This window comes from Lemur catta, chromosome 19, assembly GCF_020740605.2.
Source record: "Lemur catta isolate mLemCat1 chromosome 19, mLemCat1.pri, whole genome shotgun sequence".
NCBI classification, from domain to species: Eukaryota; Metazoa; Chordata; class Mammalia; order Primates; family Lemuridae; genus Lemur; species Lemur catta.
The window spans coordinates 19,245,919-19,270,908 of NC_059146.1; the positions used below are offsets into that span (position 1 = coordinate 19,245,919).

Genomic DNA, 24,990 nt, shown 5'->3' on the forward strand with positions numbered 1-24,990 from the left:
CCCAATGTAACAGTATAGAGAGGTGGGTGGGACCTTTAGGAGTTGATTGGTGCCCTTATAAAAGAGGTCTGAGGGAGCCTGCTTGCCCATCTCCACCGCCTGAGGACACACATAAAAGGCACCATCTACGAAGAATGCTGCCCTCACCAGACACCAAATTTGCAGAGCTTTGATCTTGAACTTCCCAGCCTCCAGAACTGTGAGCAAAAATTTCTATTGTTTGTAAATTACCCAGTCTAAGGTCTTTTGTTATAGCAGCAGGAATGGGCTAAGACAGTTACCTTCACATTTAACAGCAAAAATAACTATAAAAGGGCAGACTGTATATTTATTGAACCCAGTATTTAAAGCTGAATATCGAATCTGCTAGTGTTTGTTTTCACTCCTGCTCCCACCACAATAGACTGGACAACCAATATTTGTATCTTTCACACCCAAAAGACTGTTTAAAATGACATGGTCTCCCTTAATTAAAAGTTTTATTTTAAAAAAAATGTAACAGACTGCTCTCAGAAACTTTGGCATTTGAAGCAGTATTGTAATTTGCTAACTCTGAAAAAAAAATTTTTTTTCCCCTCACAAACAACTTGCAAACTTCTACCACTTACTAGCCTAGTGGCTTCCAGCACGTATTGTAGGGAGACTGGGGCAGGAGAGAAAGCCCCTCATGCTCTTAACCCACCCAGGAAACTCACAGATGGTGACAAACTACACCTGGGCTCCAGGGCACACCACAAAGGGAGAAACGTCCCAGTGCCCATCTGAGTCCACCTCCCCACACCCCTGCCACCTCCACTCCACTACTGAGGAAATGAGGCCCAGAGGCATCGCCCCACAGGCCCAAGCTCTTAGGACAATTTACTCAGACAGCCGGGTCTGAGCCCTGATGGCCTACGGTTGAGCTCCCCTTACCAGTAACCCAGGCTCAGCGGACAGTAAGCCTTTAAAACGTCCCCAAATAAGGAAGACTGAGGGGCTTGCTCTGACGCTTTGCGTGGAGGAGCACGTGTGAAGCAGAAGCCTCTCTGCAAATCCCACACTGCTAAGCCCCCTCCGCCCAGAGTGCCCCCGTGCTCCGTGGGAAGAACGCCTCCCCCACCGCCCCGAGAAAGCATCCCGCCCTCCCGGGCTCGACCCCGCGGAGGCGCTCAGGTATGGATCCTCAGGTGCCGCGTCAGGTTCGTGTTCCGGCTAAAGGTCTTCCCGCACTCGCCGCACCTGTACGGCTTTTCGCCGGTGTGGATGCGCTGGTGGACCGTCAGTGAGGAGTTCTTGATGAAGGACTTCCCGCACTGGCCGCACCTGTAGGGCTTCTCCCCGGTGTGGATGCGCTGGTGCTCGATGAGGTACGCGCTCTGGCTGAAGGCCTTGCCGCACTCGCCACACTTGTACGGCTTCTCCCCGGTGTGCACGATCTGGTGTACGATAAGGGACGAGCGCCCCGTGAAGTGCTTCTTGCAGATATAACACTCGTAGGGCTTCTCCCCGGTGTGGATGCGCTGGTGCTGCGTGAGGGAGGAGTTCTTGCTGAAGGCCTTGCCGCACTCGTTGCACTCGAAGGGCTTCACCCCGATGTGGAAGCGCTGGTGCTGGATGAGGTAGGAGCTCTGGCTGAAGGCCTTGCCACACGCGTTGCACACGTAGGGCTTCTCGCCCGTGTGGTTCCGCTGGTGCAGGGTGAGGGAGGAGCTCTTGTTGAAGGCCTTGCCACAGTCCTTGCAGGCGTAGGGCTTCTCGCCCGTGTGCGTGCGCTGGTGCTCGGTCAGGTGCATGTTCTGGCTGAAGGCCCGCCCACATTCGGGGCACACGTACGGCTTCTCCCCGGTGTGTGTGCGCTGGTGCACAATCAGGTGCATGTTCTGGCTGAAGGCTTTGCCGCAGTCCCCGCACGCGTAGGGCTTCTCCCCGGTGTGGATGCGCTCGTGCTGGGTAAGCGACGAGGTCTTCCGGAAGGCCTTGCCGCACACGTCGCACACGTAGGGCTTCTCGCCCGTGTGCGTGCGCTGGTGCACAGTGAGGTTCATGCGCTGGCTAAAGGCCTTCCCGCAGTCCCCACACGCATAGGGCTTCTCCCCCGTGTGTACCCGCTGGTGGATCGTGAGGGACGACCGCTCGATGAAGTGCTTCCCGCAGGTGTTGCACTCGAAGGGCTTCTCTCCTGTGTGAATCCTTTGGTGTTTTATCAGGGAAGAGCTTCGGCTGAATGCCTTGCCACACTCGCTGCAGTCGAAGGGTTTCTTTTCCACGTAGGGCACCGGAGGCTTGCCGAGCTCCGAAGTGCTGGAGTTCTTCCCAGGCCTTGCAAGCGGACAGGCCCCCTTTTCCGTGGGCTCGTCCAGCCTCGGTGGGACCAGGGTAGGGCTTTGGTTAGTAAATCCCTTCCGTTCTCCGCATTCGGGGCCTGGCTCCCCAGGGAGTCTGCTCCCTTGAGGAATTCCCAGCCCCTCCCGCCCAGTCCGAGCATCCCCATGCTGCCCCTCCGGCCAGCTGCCCGGTCTCCACGCTCCTCCTACGGCGGGACCCCAGGCTCCAGTCCTCACGGGTTCCCCCGTGGCCACCCTGGTGGATGTTTTGTTTTCCGAAATGTCATCCTTTGGATGCGACTCTTTCATTTCAGGTCTAGTCTGCCAGTCTGAAAAAACGAAAATAGAAAATGCAAATATGTGTCGTTAACAATGCTAGGAGCAAGGAACTTCCAAAGTGGGAATCGGCAAATGAAACCAAGTCCAGGAGGCGCAAGGCAGGGGTGGAGTTAGCAAATGGCAGGAGGATGGTTTAATGAGGCAGCATCAACACAGGAGGTGAGCAGAGAGCATGTGTCTCTTCTAAAGAGGGGTAAAAGGCTGGGTGGGAGCTTGCAATAGACACACTTAAAGAGGAAAGAGGGCTTGGAAGGAGTGAATAGCAGGCTCTGCAACCTTGAGGAGGAATGATTCCAACAGGCTCCTAACTTGCAAGGCCTTTCTCTCTTCAATTCATCCCAAATATCCCCAACCAGTTACACTTCTCAGCACTGGTTTTTATTAAAAATAATAAAATAGGCCGGGCGCGGTGGCTCACGCGTATAATCCTAGCACTCTAGGAGGCTGAGACGGGTGGATTGCTCAAGGTTAGGAGTTCGAGACCAGCCTAAGCAAGAGCGAGACCCTGTCTCTACTAAAAAAATAGAAAGAAATTATCTGGCCAACTAAAATATATAAAAAAAATTAGCCGGGCATGGTGGCACATGCCTGTAGTCCCAGCTACCCGGGAGGCTGAGGCAGTAGGATCGCTGAAGCCCAGGAGTTTGAGGTTGCTGTGAGCTAGGCTGACGCCATGGCACTCACTCTAGCCCAGGCAACAAAGCAAGACTCTGTCTCAAAAGAAAAAATAAATAAATAAAATAATAATAATAAAATAACAGCTAACACTTATATGGTGAGAGCTGGCTATTCTCCACTCCCTCAACCCACTGTCCAATCTTTGCCCTTCTCTGCCCCGCCCTGTGCCCCAGGAGGAGGACTCTGTCCACTGGCTTCCTCTGTGTGTGGCCAAAGGCAGGAATCTGCAGGACACTGGAGGGTGAAACGAGACAGAAGTTGAGGTGTTTCTTCCCCATTTTCCTGCTGCTCTGGCTGTGGCTGCACCTGTGGGTGCTGGATATGAGATCCTCTCCCCCGGCCCCGCAGCTTCCTGCTCTTGCTGTGCTCTGGTTGTTCCCCACCCCTCCTACATCCTTGTACTTCTCCTCAGTGTCAGGCCTTTCACAGCATTAAGAATGTTCATGTGTATGTTATTTCTCATTTGAGCCCCATGATGATCACATGACTTGGGGTTCTTACGACTGTTTTTGTCACTCCGTCACTCCTTCTTCACTGCCCGGTTCTTGGGCAGCAGGTGATCGATGGAGCTTGGATCTAGCTAGACCCTCTTCTCTTTGCCCGTCCATCCCTCCCTGGCTAACCACATCTGTGTCCTTGGCTTCAATCACCTTCTATGTGTATGTCTTAATTTCTAAATCTCGATTTCCAGCCTAGGTGGCTCTTCTGAGTCCAGACTCTACATCCTGGGATTCATTCCCAGCATTTCAAAACTGTTGTCTACTTGGCTGCTTTCTCATAAAAAATGTGAAGATATGGCCACATGGAGGCTCATTTCTATGGGTGACAGACGCTAGGTGGGGCAGCAGCTGGTCCTCCTCCCCTATTTAAATGATCCACCTGGCAGCCCCCATGGCCACCTGAGTTTGAGATGCCTCCCCTGAACGATGCTGCACCTGCTATGCCACAAGAAAGGAGTCTGGATCTAAATACTGTCCCTCCACTTATGCTGGTCAAACACACATCTCCAGCCCAGATCTCCTCTCTGAGCTCTGCCCAGGAATATTCACAATGACTTGGCCCCTCTACTGGATATCCCAAACCTAACACACCCCATATGAAACACACTTATGATTTCAGAGCCTCCACCAAAAACACTTGAAAAGAAGAGAAAGAAAAGCCCATGAAAGACACTTAGTAAAATAAGTCAGGCAGGAAAGGACAAATATTGCACGATCCCACTCATATGAGGTTCCTGGAGGAGTCAGATTCGCAGAGACAGAAGGTAGAATGGGGGTGCCGGGGTGGGGATATCGGGAGTTGAGGAAGATTTAACAGTTCTGGGGATGGATGGTAGTGATGGTCACACAACATGAATGTCCCAAAGGCCACTGAACTGTGCTCCTAAAAATGGTTAAAATGGTAAATTCTATGTTCTACTTTAGCACAGTTTTATAAATAAAACTTTAAAAACATTTTTTAGAAAAGACTTAGCAGTCATCCTTGATTCACCCCTTCCTCCCACCATCTAGGTCGCCTAGTGCCACTGGATGCACAAAACAGCCTGAATTGGGCCAATCTCTTCATCACCACTGCCAACGAGCTCCTCTGCCACCATGGGTTTCTTGCCCAAAATGTGACAACAGCTCCTCCCTGTCCTCCCCACCCTGCTCTCACTCTGTGATGTCTTCTCCACTCTTGGGGAGCTGGTGAGGGAAAAAGCGCAGGTTCCCCGCCACATAACAGAAACACTGTGCCATCTGGAGTGCTCAGCAAAGCTGTTACAAAGTAGACTAGGCAGGTACCAAGATAACTACTGGGCCCTGGGAAAAGTGCCCAGCACTTTCTTGTCTTGAAACAGCCGGTTCAGACTGGTCCTGCTGGCTTCAGAGCTGCTCTGGCTGTCTTATATGCCCTTTAGCTAACTGTAATACTATTAATAAAATCCTCAACTAGTGAAAAATTCTAATATTATTAACATAACATGGGCTGCCTGACAATCATGATGGTGCTACACCTGTATGATTTATTTCACTGTGAATAAGCACAGATACAATGTGAAAATACTGCATTACTCATTGGGAAGAGATTTAAAGCAACACCACAGGGTGGGCAGACGTGGGGATTTTACCTGCCAGAAGCTCCCGTGGAAGAAATTCCTGTGCTGCCCAGGAGCAAGTGTCCTTATATGTAACCTCTAATTAACTCTCTAACTTACCAAGCTGGACTTGTCAGAGTCATTCTTTGCTCTGTTGGTTCCCTCTCAGTTTGGGGAGTAGTTTTTCTAAACTGTCCCGGTATTTTCACGAAACAGCAGGGTCGTCTGAGGAGTCAGACCAAGCCCTCCAGTGGCCTCCCTAGTGCACTGAGAATGAAGCCAGCACCTCCTGTGGCCTCAGGGCCAGGCCTGCCGCTGAGCCAGCCCTGCCCTCCCTCCCTTGCTCACTTCCCATTGGCCATGCTTGCCCTCTTTTTCCCTTTCTATCCCTTGTCCATGCAAGTTCTTCCTGCCTCAGGGCCTCTGCATCAGCCAGCACTCAGATCTGCCATGGATGGCCTCCATCAGTCCCCCAGGGAGGCCTTCCCCATCCACCCCATGTAAGGAAGGAAGATTCCTCCTGCTACTCTCTTGCCTGTTTCATTGTGATCACTCAGTGGTCTGTTGTCCTTTGATCTGTTTATTACTGGCCCCCAGGGGAAGTCAGGTCCACCATGTGGGGGCCTTGGCCTTTGCCCACCTCCAGCTCCTCCAGCCAGGCCTGCCCACGGGAGGCACCAGATAGACATTTGTGGAGCATGTGCCATGCCTGGCATGGTGCTAAGCAATTTGCACGGATCTTCTCATGACACCCTCATAATCGCACGTGAATTAGGTACAGTCATGGACAGTTATGACAATCCCCATTTTACAGATAAGGAAACTGAGATTGCAAGAATGAAGTCAGATATATACTCAAGGGTGCACAGCACAGTTGAGGCAAAGCTGGGATTCGACATAGGATCCCAAGCCGGGGGTCCTAGTGAGTCACTATACTGCATGCGGAACTACTTAATGCAAGAGAATGATGGTGACTTAGTGACCCTGGGGTGTGGTATGATGCCCAGGCGTCAGGACAGATGGTGGAATGGGGCCTTCTCAGTGGAGAGAAAGAAGGAAGGGTGATGGTGAGTTTGGTTTGGGGTCCGAGATGCTCTGGGATATAAACTGGCATGCGACTGGAGAGATCAGATGGCACCAAGAGTCTTGGCTCTGAACACAACATCGACCTAAGAAGTGAGGGGAGCTGGAGGCAGGGTGCAGGCAGAGAAGCCCGGGAAAGGTGGCTGCCCCTCTTGACGGGTTAAAACCCTGCAGCAGAGTCATCTACAAACCACAAAGGCTCAGCTCTTAACCAGGACAGCCGAGAAAGCAGAGCTCAATGTCAGCCAGATCGAAACTACCCTGCCACACCATTTTTCACCAGTCAGGTCAGCAGAACAGCAGAGGGCCTGATGACATGTTGGCTGGCGCCAGCACATGGACACAGGCTTTCCTGCCCATTGCTGGGGGAGATATCACAAGGACAGCTCCTGCAGAGGGTACTTGGGCTGAAACCTATTCATGGTGGATGCATTTTCTTTCACAGTGCTAAATCTCTTGTCCTTCATAGTTTCTTTTTCCATGTTCTTTCTATGATTGTTTCTGATTACAAAATAATTTACACTTTTCATTAAACCATCAAACATAAAAAAAAAAACATAAAATGGAAGTCTCCTGTAGTCTCACTCATCAGTTAACAGCTGGTTTATAATTTTTAGGATTTGTCCCCTAATACATACTAACACACACACACACGCACACAAAATGTACACTAACACACATACACTACATACTAACACACATGCAATGCACACTAACACACACTACATACTGACACACACTGCATACTAACACAATGCATACTAACATACACACAATGCATACTAACATGCACACTCCATACTAACACAAACACACACTGCATACTAACACAATGCATACTAACATACACACAATGCATACTAACATGCACACTCCATACTAACACAAACACACACTGCATACTAACACAATGCATACTAACACAATGCATACTAACATACACAATGCATACTAATACACACTGCATATTAACATACATAATGCATACTAACACACACAGAACACTCACACACACATGAATGCACAATTTTTTCCCCCCAAATGGGGCTTTTGTCCAAGATAGAGTAACAAGGACCAGATTCCCTTCATCCTAAAATAACCAAAAAATAAACAACAAAATATATAAAACAACGGTTTCAAAGACACTGGACATCAGGCAATGAAGGGCAATAATCCCTGAGAGCCACAAAAAAAAAGAGGTGGGCCCGAAAGCTGCCCCAGCTTACTGCACAGAAAATTTCCAGACTGTTACACAGTGAAGGGAAGCTGAGGCACAGCCTGGCAGACTCCCCAAGTTGAGGAGATGCAGCAGAGAAACCAAGGCAGGCAGAGTTCATGGGACAGAGCACTGGAGAATAATGAGCTGCACAGAGTCCTGGAGATCGGTGAGGGTCTCCCTCCAGTATTCAGAATACTAATCAGAACATGTGTATGAGGAAACTACACAACACTGGGAAAAACATGCAAAGGAATTGAAAACAGTGCCTAAAGTCAACACAGGGCTGGGAATAGTGCCTTTTTGTACCAGTCAGACTGAAAAACCTTGTAATTCATGGAGCACTGGGCAGAACACTCAGAAGCGTCTTATGGAGAATGTCTTTCTAGACTGAGCACAAATTATAAAAGCAAGATCCAAAAGGGTCAGAATCCTTGCTGTTCATTGCAAGACAGACACAGATGGGACAGAACAGAATTCAGAAACGAAACCACACACACATATGGACAACTGATTTTTGACAAAAGCACAAAGGCTATTCATTAGAGGAAGAACAGTCTTTCAACAAATGGTGTTGGAACTGGACATACATTCACCAAAAAAAACCTCCCAAAAAACTTACATTAATACTTTGCATAATATATGAAAATTAACTCTAAATAGGTTAGAGAAAAAAATTATAAAACCTAAAACCTAAACATACAGAATAAAACACAGAAAAAAAAAAACATTTGTGGCCTTGGAATAGGCAAAAGTATCTTACATATGACACCAAAAGCACAATCCATAAAAGGAAAAAATTTATACACTGGACTTCATCAAATTAAAAAACTTCTGCTCTTCAACAAATGCTGCTGGGCCCTGGATGTCCACATCAAGGGCGGTGAGCCCCTTTCCTACATCATTCACAAAAACTAACTCAAATGGATCAAAGACCTAAATGAAGAGCTAGAACAATAAAACTCTTAGAAGAAAATGTAGTCAGTCTTTGTGGCTTTGTGTTAGGTTTCTTAGATGTGACACCAGAAGCACAAGCAATAAGAACAACAAATAGATAACCTGGACTACATAAAAATTACAAACTTTTGTGTTTCAGATGATGCCATTGAGAAGTGACAAGACAATCCACAGAATGGGAGGAAATATTTGCACAGCATATATCTGACAGAGGACTTGTATCAAGAATATATAAAGAACTCTCAAAACTCAATAATAAAAAAATAACCCAGATAAAAAAACAGCAAAATATTTGAACAGATACTTTACCAAATAGAAGATACAGATAGCAAATAAGCACATGAAAAGATTGACAATATCAAATGAAAACCGCAATGTGACGCAACTACATAATTGCGAAGAGGGCTAAAATTAAAAAGATGAACATGCTGGAACTCTTGTGCCCTGTGGTGGAAATGTGAAATAGTATGAGCACTTTGGAAAACAGTTCAGCAGCTTCTCAGAAATTAAATATACATGTACCACATGATCCTGACTTTCCACTCCTAGGTATTTACTCATGAGAAGGGAAGTATATGTCTGTACAAAGACCTGTACACAAACGTTCATAGCAGCTTTATTTGTAATAGCCCAGAACTGGAAACGATGTTCTTCGATAGGAGAATGGGCAAACAAATTGTGGCATACCTATACAGCGGAATACAGTGAATAATATGCAGCAATACAAAGAAACGAACTACTGATACATGCAACAACATAGGTGAATCTCAAAATAACAATGCCAAGTCAGACCAAAGAAATTTGGATCAAGAACAAGAGCAAGTGCTGTATAATCCCATGTATATAAAATTCGAGAACATGCAAACTCAACCAGAGTGACATAAAGCAGACCAGTGATTGCCTGAGGATGGAGACTGGGGACAGGGTCGGGGAAGGAGGGATTATCAAGAGGTATGAGGAAACTTTTGGAGATAATGGATATATTCATTATCTTCACCATGGTGACAGTTTCCTGGGTATGCACACGTGTCAAAATGCATCACACTGTTCACTTTAAACATGTGCAGTTAACTGTAAGTCAATTATACCTCCAAAAAGGCTATGAAAGAAACGAGACTGTACTCTAGTTCTGAAAGTGAGTGTTGTCACCTTACAGTGTGTCGTGGAACATCTTTCCAAGTCGGTGCCTACAAAGAGTCCTCAGCTTTGAAGAGCTGCAGAGTTTCTATCATACTGACAGATCTTGATATATTTAGTCAGTCTTGTATTCCTGGGAATGTAAGTGGTTGTCCTTTATTTTTCTTCCCATGTAAAACTTTGCACACGTATGGAAGAATTTCTAAAGGACAGATCCCTAAAAATGGAATGGTTCAAAATTTCATTGACAATGCCAAACTGTCCTCCAGCAGAGCTGTCCCATCTTTATACTCCTAAAATGAAAGTCTTTTTCCCTGCACCCTCATAATACAGGCTATTATTTTTTGATCTTTGTGTACTTCATATACAAAAACTGTTATCTTAATTTGTATTTCTCTATTAGCAAGGTTAAAAAACTTTCATAGACTCTGGCCAGGCGAGGTGGCTCACACCTGTAATCCTAGCACTCTGGGAAGCCGAGGCGGGTGGATCGCTCGAGGTCAGGAGTTCGAGACCAGCCTGAGCGAGACCCTGTCTCTACTAAAAATAGAAAGAAATTATCTGGCCAACTAAAAATATATATACAAAAAAATTAGCCAGGCATGGGGCGTATGCCTGTAGTCCCAGCTACTCGGGAGGCTGAGGCAGGAGGATTGCTTGAGCCCAGGAGTTTGAGGTTGCTGTGAGCTAGGCTGACGCCATGGCACTCACTCTAGCCCGGGCAACAAAGTGAGACCCTGTCACAAAAAAAAAAAAAAAAAAAAAAAAACTTTCATAAAGTGTAACCTTGTATATTTCTACGAATTGCCATCTTGTAAGTGTGGTCCATTTTTCCATCACTCATTTAGTCTTTTTCTCACTTATTCCTAGTAGCTTGTTACATAATTATGACCCTTTGACTGTTACACATGTGAGAAATATTAATATTATTCCTCATGTCATCATCTCTCAACTTTATTTTTAGCTTCAAGTAGAGCAATTTTTTATAAACTTTTTATGTAGTCAAATCTGTCAATTTTTTCCTTATCTCTTTGTGGTCTTCAAGTTATGGGCCAACGATGAGTAGTAACTCAATGCAGCTGCCCCTTACCCAGTGAGACCAGGTTCCTGTAGTTCTCCAGCATCACGTCCCTGTACAGGTCCTTCTGGGCAGGCTCCAGCTGCTGCCACTCCTCCTGCGTGAAGTCCACAGTCACGTCCCTGAATGTCACTGACTCCTGTAAGAGGAAACCCACATCTGCTCACAGCAGGGCCCTCCTTACAGAGGCCTGGAGAAACGGCCAGAAACACTGAGAGGATTTAGGGAAGGCAGACAGGACGTATCCAAAGTGATTTCAACAAGGTGCAGGGTTCTGAAGAGACCAGTTTTCTCGGTGTCTAGTTATGTTGGGGTGGTGCTCTGACAGAGAAATAAAGTCACAGGTCTGAGAACCAGATGGAAAGAAAGCAAAGGCAAAATGGTCATAACTGGCGAATCAACGCACGCATTAGGAACACAGCAAAGGCAGAACCTACGTGGAATCCAGGACATCTAATTTTCCCGAGCCACTACTAAGCACCATGCATTGAGCTGGATGCTGGGATACAGACACAGAAGCTTCAAGAACTAGCTCCTCATGGGAGAGGCAGACGAAAACACGTACGTAATTTGGGAAATGCAATCATGAAGGTATGAACAAAGTTTTCAAGGCACCTGAGTAATGCCAGCTTTAGGGGGTGTCTGGGAAGATTCTGGAAAAGAGACAATGAGGACAGGCTGTGGGGAGAATTAGCGGTTGGGCCCCCTGGGGGAGATTCTGGGTAGAGGAGGCAGCCTGGATCAAGACCTGAGGCTGAAAGGCAGAGCAGACTGCTGGGGGACAGAGAGGAGATGGAGTGGAAGGAGCGCTGCCTTCCAGGAGAGGCCATGACCTGTGGACTGACGAACATGCAGAGCAGGGGAGACGGTGATGGCGAGGCCACGTGCTATGCAGCTGCTACGTGCCAGGCACGACTCTAAGTGGTTGTTATGGGCTGAATTCTGCCCCCCATACACAAAAGAATAATTCATATGTTGAAGTCCCAACCTCCAGGATGTCAAGAACGTAACCTTGTTTGGAAACAGGGTCACTCCAGATGTGATTAGTTAAGTTGAGGTCATCCTAGAGTAGGGGTCCCCAGGGTCTCCTAATTCAATATGACTGGTGTCTGTCATTACACAAAGGGGAAATTTGGACAGAGACAGACACACAGGGAGAGGGCCACATGAAGACTGGAGTTACGCTGCCACAAACCAAGGAACTGCCAGCAGGTAGGACAGGCCTGGAACAGAGCCTTCCCGGGCACCCTCAGAGGGAGCCTGGCCCTGCAGACACCTTGACTGGGGACTTGCAGCCTCCCGAATTGTGAAAGAATAAATTTCCATTGTTTAAGCCACCCAGACTGTGGTACTTATTTACAGCAGCCCTGGGAAACTAACACACTGGTTCACATATATTGATTCATTTATTAATTCAAAACAGACCTACCAAGCAGGCAGTAACATTATTATAATAACAATATGCCCATTTATAAGCTACTGTCTTTCATCCCCAAAGCCTCCCTTCTGTACTCTGTCCTGTGCTCCCAGGGCTTTGACTCTGCAATCTGGTATTTCTGCCTTAGCAGTTGGCTCTTCCTTAGGCTCTGCCAATGGGGGGCACTGCCGGGAGGTTGGAAGGTGGAGAAAAGGAAACCAAGGCACAGAGAAGGTAGGTCCCTGGACTAGGACACACAGCTAATGAGTGGGACAACCAAGCTTTGAACCCAAAGGGCTGGCTCTAGAGCCATATCCTAACCCCTGCAGGATACTGCCTCTCATGAACCAGCCAGAGAGATGGGTGTTGAAAACTTGTGGTGTCCAGACATGAAGTCCGATTCTGACCTCTGAACTCCCGCTGTGTCCCTACACCTGCTTCGTTCCTCCTGTCCTCTGCTCCAGCCCCGCTGGCCTTCTCTCTGCTCCTTGAATATACAGTCTGCCTTTGCACTTGCTGTTCCCGCTGCCCAGAATGTTCTTCCTTCAGGTCTTGGCTAAGCTGGCTCCTTTCTTAGTCATTCTTTGGAAGGTTTGAGCAGGAGACTGACAGGATCTAATTTATAATTTTAAAAATGCACTCTGTATTTGCACACCCATGTTCAATGCAGCATTATTTACAATAAACAAAAGGTGGAAGCGACCCAAGTGTCCATTGACTAATGAACAGAAAAACAAAACATGGTATATTCATACAAGAGAATATTATTCAGACTTAAAAAGGAAGGAAGTCTGGGTGCGGTGGCTCACACCTGTAATCCTAGCACTCCGTGAGGCCGAAGTGGGAGGATCGCTTGAGCTCAGGAGTCTGAAACCAGCCTGAGCAAGAGTGAGACCCTGTCTCTACTAAAAATAGAAAAATCAACTGGGCACAGTGGTGCACGCCTGTAGTCCTAGCTACTTGGGAGGCTGCGGCAGGATCACTTGAGCCCAGGAGTTCAAGGTTGCTGTGAGCTATGATGACACCACTGTACTCCAGCTGAGGTGACAGAACGAGACTCTGTCTCCAAAAAAATAAAATAAAATATAAAATGAAATAAATTTAAAAAATAAAAAAAATGAAAAATGAAAAGGAAGGAAATTCTCACATTTGCTACAACATGCATGAACTTTGAGGACATTATGCTCATTGAAATAAGCAAGTCACGAAAAGACAAATCCTGTATGATTCCAAGTAGAGTAGTCAAGTACATAGAGACAGAAAGTAGAATGGTGGTTGCCAGGGGCTGGGAGGCAGAAATGAGGAGGAGTTGTTTAATGGGTGCAGAGTTTAAGTTTTACAACGTGAGAAAGTTCTGGAGATGGATGGTGGGGAAGGTTGCGTAACAATGTGAATGTCCTTAATGCTATTTGTCAAAAGACAAAATTCCAACCAATTTAGTTTAAAGACCTAATTGGCTTTCATTTGCAATTCCAGAGTCAGGCAACACCTCATTCTATAAAACAGAGCATGTGTTCCAATGAGCTGAGCGGAGGAGTTTGGCTTTCTTGGCAGGAAAAGAGCTGAACAGAAACAGAAACAGAGAATAAAAAGCAGACTGGTTGCTTCAAAGTTACTTTCCTATAGGGTTAAAGCAGAGGGCATTTCCTTATTACACTAAGGACCTTACTGTTGACTGGACCTTACTGTTTTTTGGAAAACTGGCCAAAACTGATGATGTGGCACTTAGCAGGAGAGACTCCATTCTGGTCTGGGCTGCTGGGGCCTACGGCAGGGGCTTAGTCCAAAACCACCACCTCCCATACACGCTAACACACTGCATGCTCAAAAATAGCTGAGATGAAAAATTTTATAGTGTGTATAGTTTATCACAATTTAAAAACAAACAAACAAACAAACAATATTCCTGATGGGCGCAAAGACTGGCTCTAACCTACGGAGGAGTGTCATCCAGCAAAATCTATCGAAACTGAAATTCAAATATCTTTTGAACAATTTATATACTAATTCAGACATGTTAACATACATATGGAAACATGTGTATGAAGATATTTATTATGGCATGAGATAAAGAAGCACAAAGACTGAACACATCCCAAATGTCCAGCGTTGGGGGATGGATAAATTAGGTCAGTACGTCCACCACCATGGAATACACACCACCGTAACAAAAGATAGGGCAGCTTGTTACCTGCTGCTGTGGAATGATCTCTTGAATACACTGTTACATTAAAAAAAAAAACAAAAACAAAAACCAATCCCCAGAAAAATGTGTCTAGTTTGCTAAAATTTCCATAAAGGGAAATAATTAAGGATATTTATACATATGGGCCTCTATAGGCACGACTCTTTTTGGAAACATATGAAAGAAACTGGGACAAAGTACACTTCTGTTATTTAAGCCACCTGGTCTGCAGTACTTTGTTTTGGCAGCCCAAGCAGACATATGCATTGTCTTGCTCACTCCTGAATCCCCAGCGTTTAGAATGATGCCCTGCATGTAGCAGAGGCGCAACATACAGCTTCTGACTGAATACAAGGACCGATGAGTGGGCTGGTGTGAGGATTAACTGAGTCAATCCATGTAAGACACTCAGAACACCAGTGCATAGCATACAGCAGGTGCTCAATAACTGCCAGCTTTTATTACTGACACCTGCAGGTCCCCGGCTCTCTCCAGGGCGCTGAGCACCCCCAACTAAGCCACGCTTCACCCTCCCTGGGGAGGGCCTCCCACTGCTGGTCAGTCCCTCCAGCGTCCCCGGGTGCCCTTCTGAGGCCTGGCTCGGACCAGCCTCCCTGTCCAACGGCCACCTTTGGTGCCCTTCCCTGGCTGTGTTTCTCTGGACAACCACCTTCTCCTTTCTGAGCCTCATGTAAATGCGCTTCAGGATAACCTGTCCCCCCACAGCAGTCATGGAGGTTAAATGAGGTGGTGCATATACGATGCCAGCACAGTGCCTGGCATGGGTGGAGAAAGTGCTCAGTAAATGCCAACTGTTGCTATTATTATTTGATTAACTTTGACATTTAATATATATATCTGATGTAAAATTATTAATACTTATAATTATTATATGATATTATTTGACTATTTGGCCCAATACATCCTTCAGCCAGCCCAGCTAATTCCTTTTTTTTTAAATATGAACCACTTGATTAAGGAATGATTGACATACAAAAAACTGCACTTATTTAATGTACACACTCAATGAGTTTGGGAATGAGTGAAATTACTACCACAATTAAGACCATAAGCTTACCAATTACCTCCAAGAGTCCCCTTCCACCTCCTTTATTTATTTATTTTACAAAAATGTAATACAACAATTCCTTCTGAAAGTCTTCCCTAAGTACGCCCCACCTAATTCGCTCACTCAATGAAATATTCCCTGAGCAGGCTCCATGCACCAGGACCAGGCTGGTATCCAGGACATGCTGAGAAACAGAACATGGCCTCAAGGGCCAGGAGCCTAGCATCTTGGGGACAGACACGCCATAGCAAAGGACTCCTCTGAGCTCTTTGAGTGTACATGTCTGAGGCCACTCGTTCTAGTGCTTCATCATTTTTGGTTTCCTGTCTAATAACATAAACTGTTTCACCACAAGGAAAACCTCTCAAGAGCTGAAATCAGATAGGATCTATTTATTAAAAAAATCAGAATGTAATTACACTAGAAGTGATTTTAAAAAACCAAACTTACACCAAAAATCCCAACTATGTTGAAATAAAAACAAACAAATCCTTCTAAATAATGCAGGTAAAAGAATAACTCAATACAAGAATCACAGATGAATTCAAAATGAAGATAGCATGGCGACTCCCTTTGGAAAAGCCTGGCGGTTCCTTAGATGGGTAAACAGAGTGAACCACATGACCCAACAATTCCACTTCTAGGCGTACACACAAGAGAACTGAGAACACGTGTTCAAACAAAGACTTGCACATGAATGTTCACAGCAGTATTACTCATAATAGCCAAAAAGTGGAAACAACCCAAATGCCTAGCAGCTGATGAGTGGATAAATACAATGCGGTATAGCCATACAATGGGATATTATTCCACCATGAAAAGAAATGAAGTTCAATACACGGTATCACATGGATGAACCTCACGAACATTATGTAGCTGAGCAAAAGAAGCCAGTCAACAAGGACCACACAGTGTATGACTCCACCAATATGAAATGTCCAGAACACTCAAATCCATGGAAGCAGATAGTGGTTGCCAGCGGCTGGGGAATAAATGATGCGGGAAAACGTGAGTGAGTGCTAATGGGTACATAGTTCCTTTTGTGATGATAAAAATGATCTGAAATCAACTGTAGTGATGGTTATACAATTTTATGAATATACCAAAAATCAATGAACTGTACACTCTGTGGTACATGAAATATATCTCAACAAAGGTATTAAATAAATGAAGACATGACAAACCAAAACTCCCAAATAAGTCAACCGACATATTTATACAGCAAAATCAGTTCCAGGGAGATTAAAAAGTTCACTGTTAACATGCAAATGATACATGGTAACAAGGAAGAAAATACAGGTGCTATCTGACCTGTGGGCAGAGAAACCCTTTCACTGTTTAAAGACAAAGGAGGACACCACAGCGGAAGAGACCAACAGATTTGATTTTAAAAATATGAAATGCTTTTGTACTGAAAAATTAAGTAAATTAAATAAATAAAGAAGTAAACAAAAAGTATACCTGGGAAGAATATTTGCCACAGATGTTACACATACACATTTACTTCTGTAAAATCTTTAATACTAAGATTCCTATAGATGGGTAAAGTGAAAGATGGATCATTGACCTGCCTACAGAAATGGCTAATAAACATTCTCTAAGAATTGAAGCTCACCAACAGTACAAACGATGCTACTCAAAAAGAGATCTCATCACACCCTTTGTCATGTATTATGCTCAAGGTTTATACCATTTGTCATTTATATCTATTTATCTATATATCCATTTATCATTTATATCCAATGCACCAAATAAACACCTGACAATGGCCAGTGTAAACCAGTGGAGGCCCTTTCCAATATGCTGGCAGGAATACTATCGCTGCAACTGATTTGGAAAATAATACAGACTTATGAAAGTCCTCAAAAGTATCCAAACCAAGGCCGGCGCGGTGGCTCACACCTGTAATCCTAGCACTTCGGGAGGCTGAGGTGGGCAGATCATTTGAGCTCAAGAATTGGAGACCAGCCTGAGCAAGAGTGAGACCCTGTCTCTACTAAAAAAATAGAAAGAAATTAGCTGGACAACTAAAAATACATAGAAAAAATTAGTCAGGCATGGTGGCCAGCTATTTGGGAGGCAGAGGCAGAGAATTGCTTAAACCCAGGAGTTTGAGGTTGCTGTGAGCTAGGCTGACACCACGGCACTCTAGCCCAGGCAACAGAGCAAGACTCTGTCTCAAAAAAAAAAAAAAAAAAATATCCAAACCAATATTCCTCTTCAAGGAATTGGTCCTAAAGGAATCATATAAAATGCAGGGAAACACTTATGCCCAACTTTGTCTCCTGTGATACTGTTTATAAACATGAATTCCAAAAAATGTCCAAAAACAAAGGAACCATTAATTAAACCAGGGTATGGCCACTAGATAAAACTTTCATGTAGTCATTAAAACTGATACTACAGAGGAGTTTTTAATGGTGTAGAGAAATGCTCAGGATGAAATCTTTGATGAAAAAGCAGGATATAAAAATTGCTTAGCCAGAGTGATTCTTATTTTCACAAAACAATATGCATATGCAAGAAGGAAAAGACACTCAAAAATTCCAGAATGGTTATCTTTTCAGTAAGATCATGGCTTAATTTGATTCTCTTAGCTATATTTTTCTGGAGTTTCTAAGATTTTATAATGATCATGTATTTCCTTAACTATCAGGAATTTTCTTTTACTTTTATGACATATTATTTATAGTTCAAAAACTACTTTTTTTAAAAAAAGGTCAAATTCACCAATATTGGATGGACATTTAGGTGCACTGGTTATGCAGTCAAAACAAGTGATGTTTGTAAAGTTTTCAAAGGCAATGGGAAATCCCTGTTGCACAGGTTAGATGGGAAAAAAACCCCTCAAGATTAAAATAGCAAAGTCAATACTTAGTCAATTTTTAAAAATAATCATCAGAGAAAAGATAATAAATAAACACACAAATACCTACATGGTTATCTCTGGGAAGAGGGCCTACTGGTGAATTATATTGCCTTACCTAGAGTTTGCTGTAGTTTGCCAGCTTTCTATTAATATAATGACCATCTATATGTATATTTTATTATGAAATATTTCTGGCTTAAAAGAAAGTTTAGAGAAAAATACAACAGATGGCCACCTACGCACCACCTAGCTAAAGATGTAAACCATCATGGCTAGGACTGAAGATGCCCATGTGCCCTTACCCAAAAGGATCCTCTTCCTTCTCTCTGGAGGTAGCCACTGCCTTAAAACATGGGCTGTGCTCCCATGTTTTTGTACTTTGTGTTCACGAGGGACACTTAGTGCTGTTTTCCTATTTCTAAAGGCCACATGTCCAGCACAGTCCTGCCAAGTCCTTTTCACTCTGTCATGTTTAAACCATCACTTCGCAGGTGCCCACCGCTGGCTTCCAGGAGCCCCGAGGGCAGGTCTGGCCACCCCTGAGCTTCTCTGTCCCCCACAGCTAGCATCAGAGACAGACGAGGGGCTGTCAGCCCACAAGGCATAGGACACATGGGCAGCAGGAGCATGGGTACTGCTCTCCTCATCAGGATAGACACAGGTCTCAGGACACAGGCCTGGAGCCTGAAGGGGGTCAGATGGCAGAGGCTCACCCGAAGGCAGGAGCCTGGCCCCCTGGGCATGAGCCTTCAAGAAGGAGGGTGAGCAGGCAACACGACTCACCAGGGCCTCGTCAGTCAGCAGCTGAGTGGCCATCCCTCCGGGATGATGGGCCTGGAGGGCCAACAGGGCTGTTGGGGGAGAGAAGGAGGCACAGTGAGAGACCAGGCTGAGGCCCACCTCACAGATGCAGATGGGGCAGGCATACGCCCACTGAGAGACAGGTAGAGAGACAGAAAAAGAGAAAGACACACACACACGCACACACACACACACACACACACACGTCAACAGCAAACATTTACAGGACTTACTGCATGCAAGGCACTTGATAAGTATCTCTGACTTGATTCTCCAACCACCCTGGAAGAAGGGCACTACTTCCACCCACCCCAATTCACAGATGAAGAAACTGAGGCCCAAAGAGATAAACCACTCGCCCAAGATGACAAAGGTGGGACTGGACTTCGCAGAGTATTTCTGGCTCCACATGCTGACCACTAGGCTACACTGCCTCTCAGATGCACGCCCACACACACTCACGCTCCCGCAGGCTGCTGGGGGCCACGGGATCCCCTGCCTCTCCCAGCAGCCCCACCTGGATGCTCTCCTTGTGTCTAAGTGCTGGACTGAGGCTTCTCAGATGCCCCAGCACCTTCCCCCAGCCCTTCTGGATGCTTCCCCCAGAACTCATGGGGTTACTGTCAGGTTCAACTAACAGATACATGTGAGGACCTTGGAGTTGGCCTGGCGCACAGTAAGAGCTATGCCGCTACCATTACCATTGATGTCAATGAACATGTTCCAAAGAGCAGGACATCCCAGGCTCGGGGCTCTCAGAGGTAGAATCACCCAGGGGAATGCACTCAGTTTTGATTCCCTTCCAGTTCTCCTGACACGCTCAGGAGAAAGTCTCAGTGGCTGCTAGTGTGTAGCACCCCCTTTCCGCCAACTCCACTCTGAACAAGAGAAAATAGGGCTCAGGTCTCAAGCGTAGGCCAACTGTAATATCTCGTTAGAACTACCTGGCTTTACTTTCATTTGTTTTAATGTTTCTCTTTTTACAATACTCAGCTTTTATCTACAGTAGTCACACGGAGTTCCCTTTTAAACTAAGTTGATTTAAATTTTTAAAAAATCAGTGAGCCAATTCAAATACAAAGCAAAGTACAAAACAGGACAGGTGGCACAAGTTAAGGCACATTTTTGACGTTTGAGACATGTTGACTCAGTCCTGGCTCCAGAGGGACCTGCCTAGATTTGCATGCCTCCCATAACAGGGAGCTCACTACCTGAGCCACCAACACTTCTGACTGGAAACAAATTTTCCTTCTGCTATAAACTGAAACATGCCTCCCTAAGTCTCCAACACCTTGGGGTCACCAAGAAAAACCCCAGTCCGCTCCTATACAATAGCCTTTTAGCTACAGCACCAATTCTCAAAGTACCAGAAACACTGAGGATGTGTATTAAAATATTATTACTCGGAATATAGATTCCTGGGCCCCCACCCAGACCCTCTGAATCAAACCACCAGGGTGGGGCCCAGGAATCAGTATTTCCAAACAAGTTTTCCAGGTGATTCTCACACATCTTAAATGTAAGAACCACTAAGACAAAGAAGGGTGTTTCTGAGGCCAAATGGCCCCAAATTCCACAAGCAAAATGCCAAATGATTTTAACTGTAGGGGGACGCATATAAGGCTAAGCTGGAACCTTTAGAGCAGCGGTTCTCAACCAGGGGCAATTTTACCCCCCAGGAGACATTTGTGGTTGTCACAGTTTAAGGGAGGCGGAGAAGCTATGGGCATTTAGTGGGCAGAGACCTGGGATGCTGCTAAATATCCTACAACGCACAGGACAGACCCCACAAAAAATGATCAGGCCCCAAATGTCAGTAGTGTCGAGGTCGAGAAATCCTGCTATAGAACAAAAGGATCACAAAGTGTCAGCTTGTGGCTCTAAGACATAATGTCTGTAAACTAAGGTGCTGTACCTGGCCCACCATTTTACTGGAGCTCAGTAAAAATATCCTCTGGCTTAAAACTCTCCAGCAGCTTCCCCCAGCACTAGAAATCTCTCAAAGTCTTCACCACCGCCCACATAGCCCTTTGGTCTGCCCTCAGTGGCCTCCCCGCTCCCACACTTGGCCCCCGGCCCCTCGCCTTTGTAGCTGCTGTTCCCTCTGCAAGGACTGCTCTTCCCATAGCTGGTTCTGCCTCATGGTCTGATCAAATGTCACCTCCTTGGAGAAGTCCCCCACTCCCAAGTCTCTGAGCTCAAGCAGCAAGCCCCTCCCCCTCTATCTCCTTATAGCACACATCACTATCTACAACTGTCTTTGTAAACATAGTTGTTTCCAAGTTTGTCACCTGTTTCCCCTCCACCAGAACGTAAGCCCTCAGAGAGCAGGGATTATCATTTTTGGATTATATCTCCAGCATCCAGGACAATGTGTAGCACACGGAGGTTGCCCAGACACGGATTGAGAACAGATGAGCTAACTTTCAGCACCGACCAGGATGCAAGAGAACCAGCCCTCTTACACACCGGTGAAGGAATGTGAGTCACTCAATCTTTTTCTGGAAAGTCATCTGGCAATATACAAACTCCACCACCCAGCAACCCTGTTTCTGGGAATCTGCTCACAGCAATAAAAGCTCCATGTGAAAAGGTTATACATAGAAAAAAAGATGTCTGGCTGGGCACAGTGGCTCATGCCTATAATCCCAGCACTTTGGGAGGCCAAGGTGGGAGGACTGCTTGAGCAAGACCCTGTCTCTATAAACAAAATTTTAAAAATTAGCTGGGCATGGTGGTGAGAACCTCTAGTCCCAGCTACTTGGGAGGCTGAAGCAGAATCACTTGAGTCCAGAAGTTTGAGGTTGCTGTGAGTGATGACTGCATCACAGCACTCCAGCCTGGGCAAAAAAGAAAAAAAAAGAAAGGAAAGAAAAAAATACATTTATGGCAGCACTGTTTCTAGAGGCAAAAAAAAAAAAAAAAACCCAAAGAAACAAAAAACCCAAACCAAAGAATCAACAAACAAAAACACTCTGGAAACAAAATTAATACACATTACTAAAGAAATGGGTCGAATAAATGGTGGGGGTCTCCATACTATGAAATATCAGGTCACCTCTAGAAAGGAGAGAGTTCTGCATCTGTTGACTTCCCTGTGGTATCATTAAGTGAGAAAAGCAAGTTACACGGTTTTATGAATCACTTCAGCACTTTGTGGAAAAACAAACCAACACACGTGGTTGTGTATGTGTCTTTCCAGCATTTTCCAGCCGAGGGAAAGCTGTGGAATGAGGCCAGGCTGGTACCTCAAGTGCACAGAGTGGGAATGAGAATGATGGCGGGAGTTATTAATTTTTCTTTCCATTCCTTTGAATTGTTTCCCTGGGTATAGCAACCTCGTGTTACTATCATTTTTGAAACATAATTTAATCTTTAAAAACATATTCCTTCCTTCCGGGTTAGTGGTCTCACTCTTGTGCTTAATCACTTTTAAAACCAAAAGGAAAACAGATGAATTTAATACAGCCTGGATTATATCTGTCCTTATATCAATAAAATCACACAGTATACTTTTAGGGTTTTTTTTTTTTTTTTGAGACAGGGTCTCCCTCTGTCACCCAGGCTGGAGTGCAGTGGCATCATCATAGCTCACTACAGCCTCCAACTCCTGGGTTCAAACAATCCTCCCACCTCAGCCTCCCCCAAAGTGCTAGGATTACAGGTGTAAGCCACCATCCCTGGCCAGGTGGGTTTTTTTGTAGTGGAGCAAGGGCCCCATGAAGGCAAAGTGCCCCTGAAAATCATGAAGCAGCCTTGGAAATGACTTGCTCAGGAGCACGGCTGGTGACTGTTGAACCGGTCTGGCCTTAGATCTGTGTAGCTGCCAAACCACTGGCTTCCTCATTCCTATTCTTCCCCTGGGCTTTCTGGCATTTCCTTCCTTTTTTCCATTTCCACTCTTTCTAAGGGGGAGAGTCCCTTGGGGAAAATCCTACAACCTTGTCTCAGCTGAACGGAAAGGGAAAAAAAGATCTCCCATTTGTTTGGTGGTTAATTGTGGAGGCTCAAACCCAGATGCCTGGGTGTAGCCTTGGGTGATTCACTTAAGGTCTCTGAGCCTCAGTTTCCCCATGTGGAAGATGAGGGTGACGATGGTCCCTACCTCAGCGTATTGGGAGACCTATCAATGAGGCAATTCTGGCAAAGTGCCCAGAACAGCACTGGCTCAATACACATCCCCTGAATAAATCAATCCCTGCTTGGTCAGAATGGAGTAGGAGATGGAGACCCTTAAAGGGTCTGACTCCCCTTTAAGAAGGCCCTGTGGGAGGCAGAGGAAACAGCTTCCCTTGACCCCACATCCTGTCCCTCACACACTGCCTGACCTCCCAGGACCCCATCCCTCCAGAGCCTTCTGTGGCCATACAGTGAGCTGCTAGGGGGCAGAAAGAAGCCGAGGGGTTGGGCGGTGTTGGGCAGACTAGGAGAGGTGTGCGGCAAGGAGGCAGTGGCTCTGCTAGGGCCACTTGTCCAGCTGTACATGGTCTGTGGAAGGGGTGCACTCAGTCACACCCACACACATAGACAGACCCAAACAGAGTCACACACAAACACCAAGAAACACTCAGAGACACAGGCTGACACACACAGAGACAGGAAGACCGCCTCTGGAGAGACACACTCCCACACTCACACCCAGAGACATGCACACAAAGACCAGACACGGCGGACACCCAGAGGCAGCCTCTCGCAGACACCCACGGACAGAGATCACAGACGTACACACAGCAGCAAAGGGAGACACAGCAGTCACGCAGGGCTATCCCCACAAAGACAGGCAGAGAGACACCGGCAGAGCCCAGAGGGATATACCCCCACAGAGACACACAGAGAGACCAAGGCTCTCTGAAGGGGTGTGTGTGTGAAGGACAAGCACACACACATACACAGGCAAAGACAAGGCCACAGGAGGCCACCCAGACACACGCAGACCTACCCGATCAGACCCAGAGACAGCCACAGCCTACAGCCGCAGCCTCAGGACAACACAATCTCTCTCTGTGTGTGTCTCTCTCTCTGTCTCTCTCTCTCTCTTTCACACACACACACACACACACACACACACGAATTCGCCTTCTTCCCGCGATCGGAGCCTCATGGTCAGTAACAGCTTTCCTGGCTCCACTCCTGTCCCAGCCCTCCCACCTGTCCTTCCCCCGGGCCCTTAGGCCAGCTCCCCGGCCTGCACGTCAGCCCCGGCCCGCGCTCCCCTCACCTGGGGAAGCCCTGCTCCCTCGGCCCGCGCTCCCGCTCCCGGCGCTCCCCCTCTCCGTCAGCCCGCACACCCGCACCTGGCCCCACACCTGGGCCGCACGCCCTCTCCCCAGTCCGCCGCCTCCCCGGGCGACGGTCGGGAGCGCAGCGGGTGGAGGGTGGGCGGGACCCTGACCCCGCCCGGGAGCCGGACTCACCCCCGCGTCGCTCCGACGGGACAATGACCGCACCCGCTAGGCCCGCCCGGCCGCAGTGCGCCTGCGCGGAAGGCGCCGGACTACGCTTCCCAGAAGCCCGCGCGCCGCCATCTCCCCTCCCGCCCTTCTAGCGGAGCCGAGGCCGGCGCGCCCGAGCGCTCCTCGGTCTCCCGAGGCCCCCGACCCACGGAGCGCGGGGTAAGTGGGCGGGTTGAGGGAGAGGAAGGAGGGGTGGAAAGAGGGAGGGATGGGGAGGAAGGAAAGGGAGGAGGGAGGAGAGACGGGAGGAGGGATGAAGGATGGAGAGGGAGGAGGGATGGGAAAGGAACAGAGGTGGGACACGGGAGAGGGAGGGTGGAATGGGAAG

The 24,990-nt window shown here is 46.7% G+C and overlaps 1 protein-coding gene across 4 annotated transcripts; it reads right to left on the reverse strand.

Annotated features, from left to right (window-relative positions):
* Positions 1-462: 462 nt before the first annotated feature.
* Positions 463-24,657, reverse strand: ZNF71 (zinc finger protein 71). 4 transcript variants are annotated; one of them, XM_045532524.1, is made up of 4 exons: positions 24,624-24,657; positions 19,192-19,259; positions 10,881-11,007; positions 463-2,632 (listed from the first exon to the last, which is right to left on the reverse strand). In XM_045532524.1, exons 2-4 carry the CDS (start codon positions 19,222-19,224, stop codon positions 1,149-1,151), a joined length of 1,644 nt encoding a protein of 547 aa, XP_045388480.1. In that variant the 5' UTR covers positions 19,225-19,259; positions 24,624-24,657; the 3' UTR covers positions 463-1,148. The 4 variants fall into 4 exon arrangements, with proteins under 4 accessions (XP_045388480.1, XP_045388481.1, XP_045388482.1 ...); XM_045532525.1 differs by lacking the exon at positions 24,624-24,657 and adding an exon at positions 24,516-24,540; XM_045532526.1 differs by lacking the exon at positions 10,881-11,007 and having other exon boundaries at positions 24,624-24,640.
* Positions 24,658-24,990: the final 333 nt, after the last annotated feature.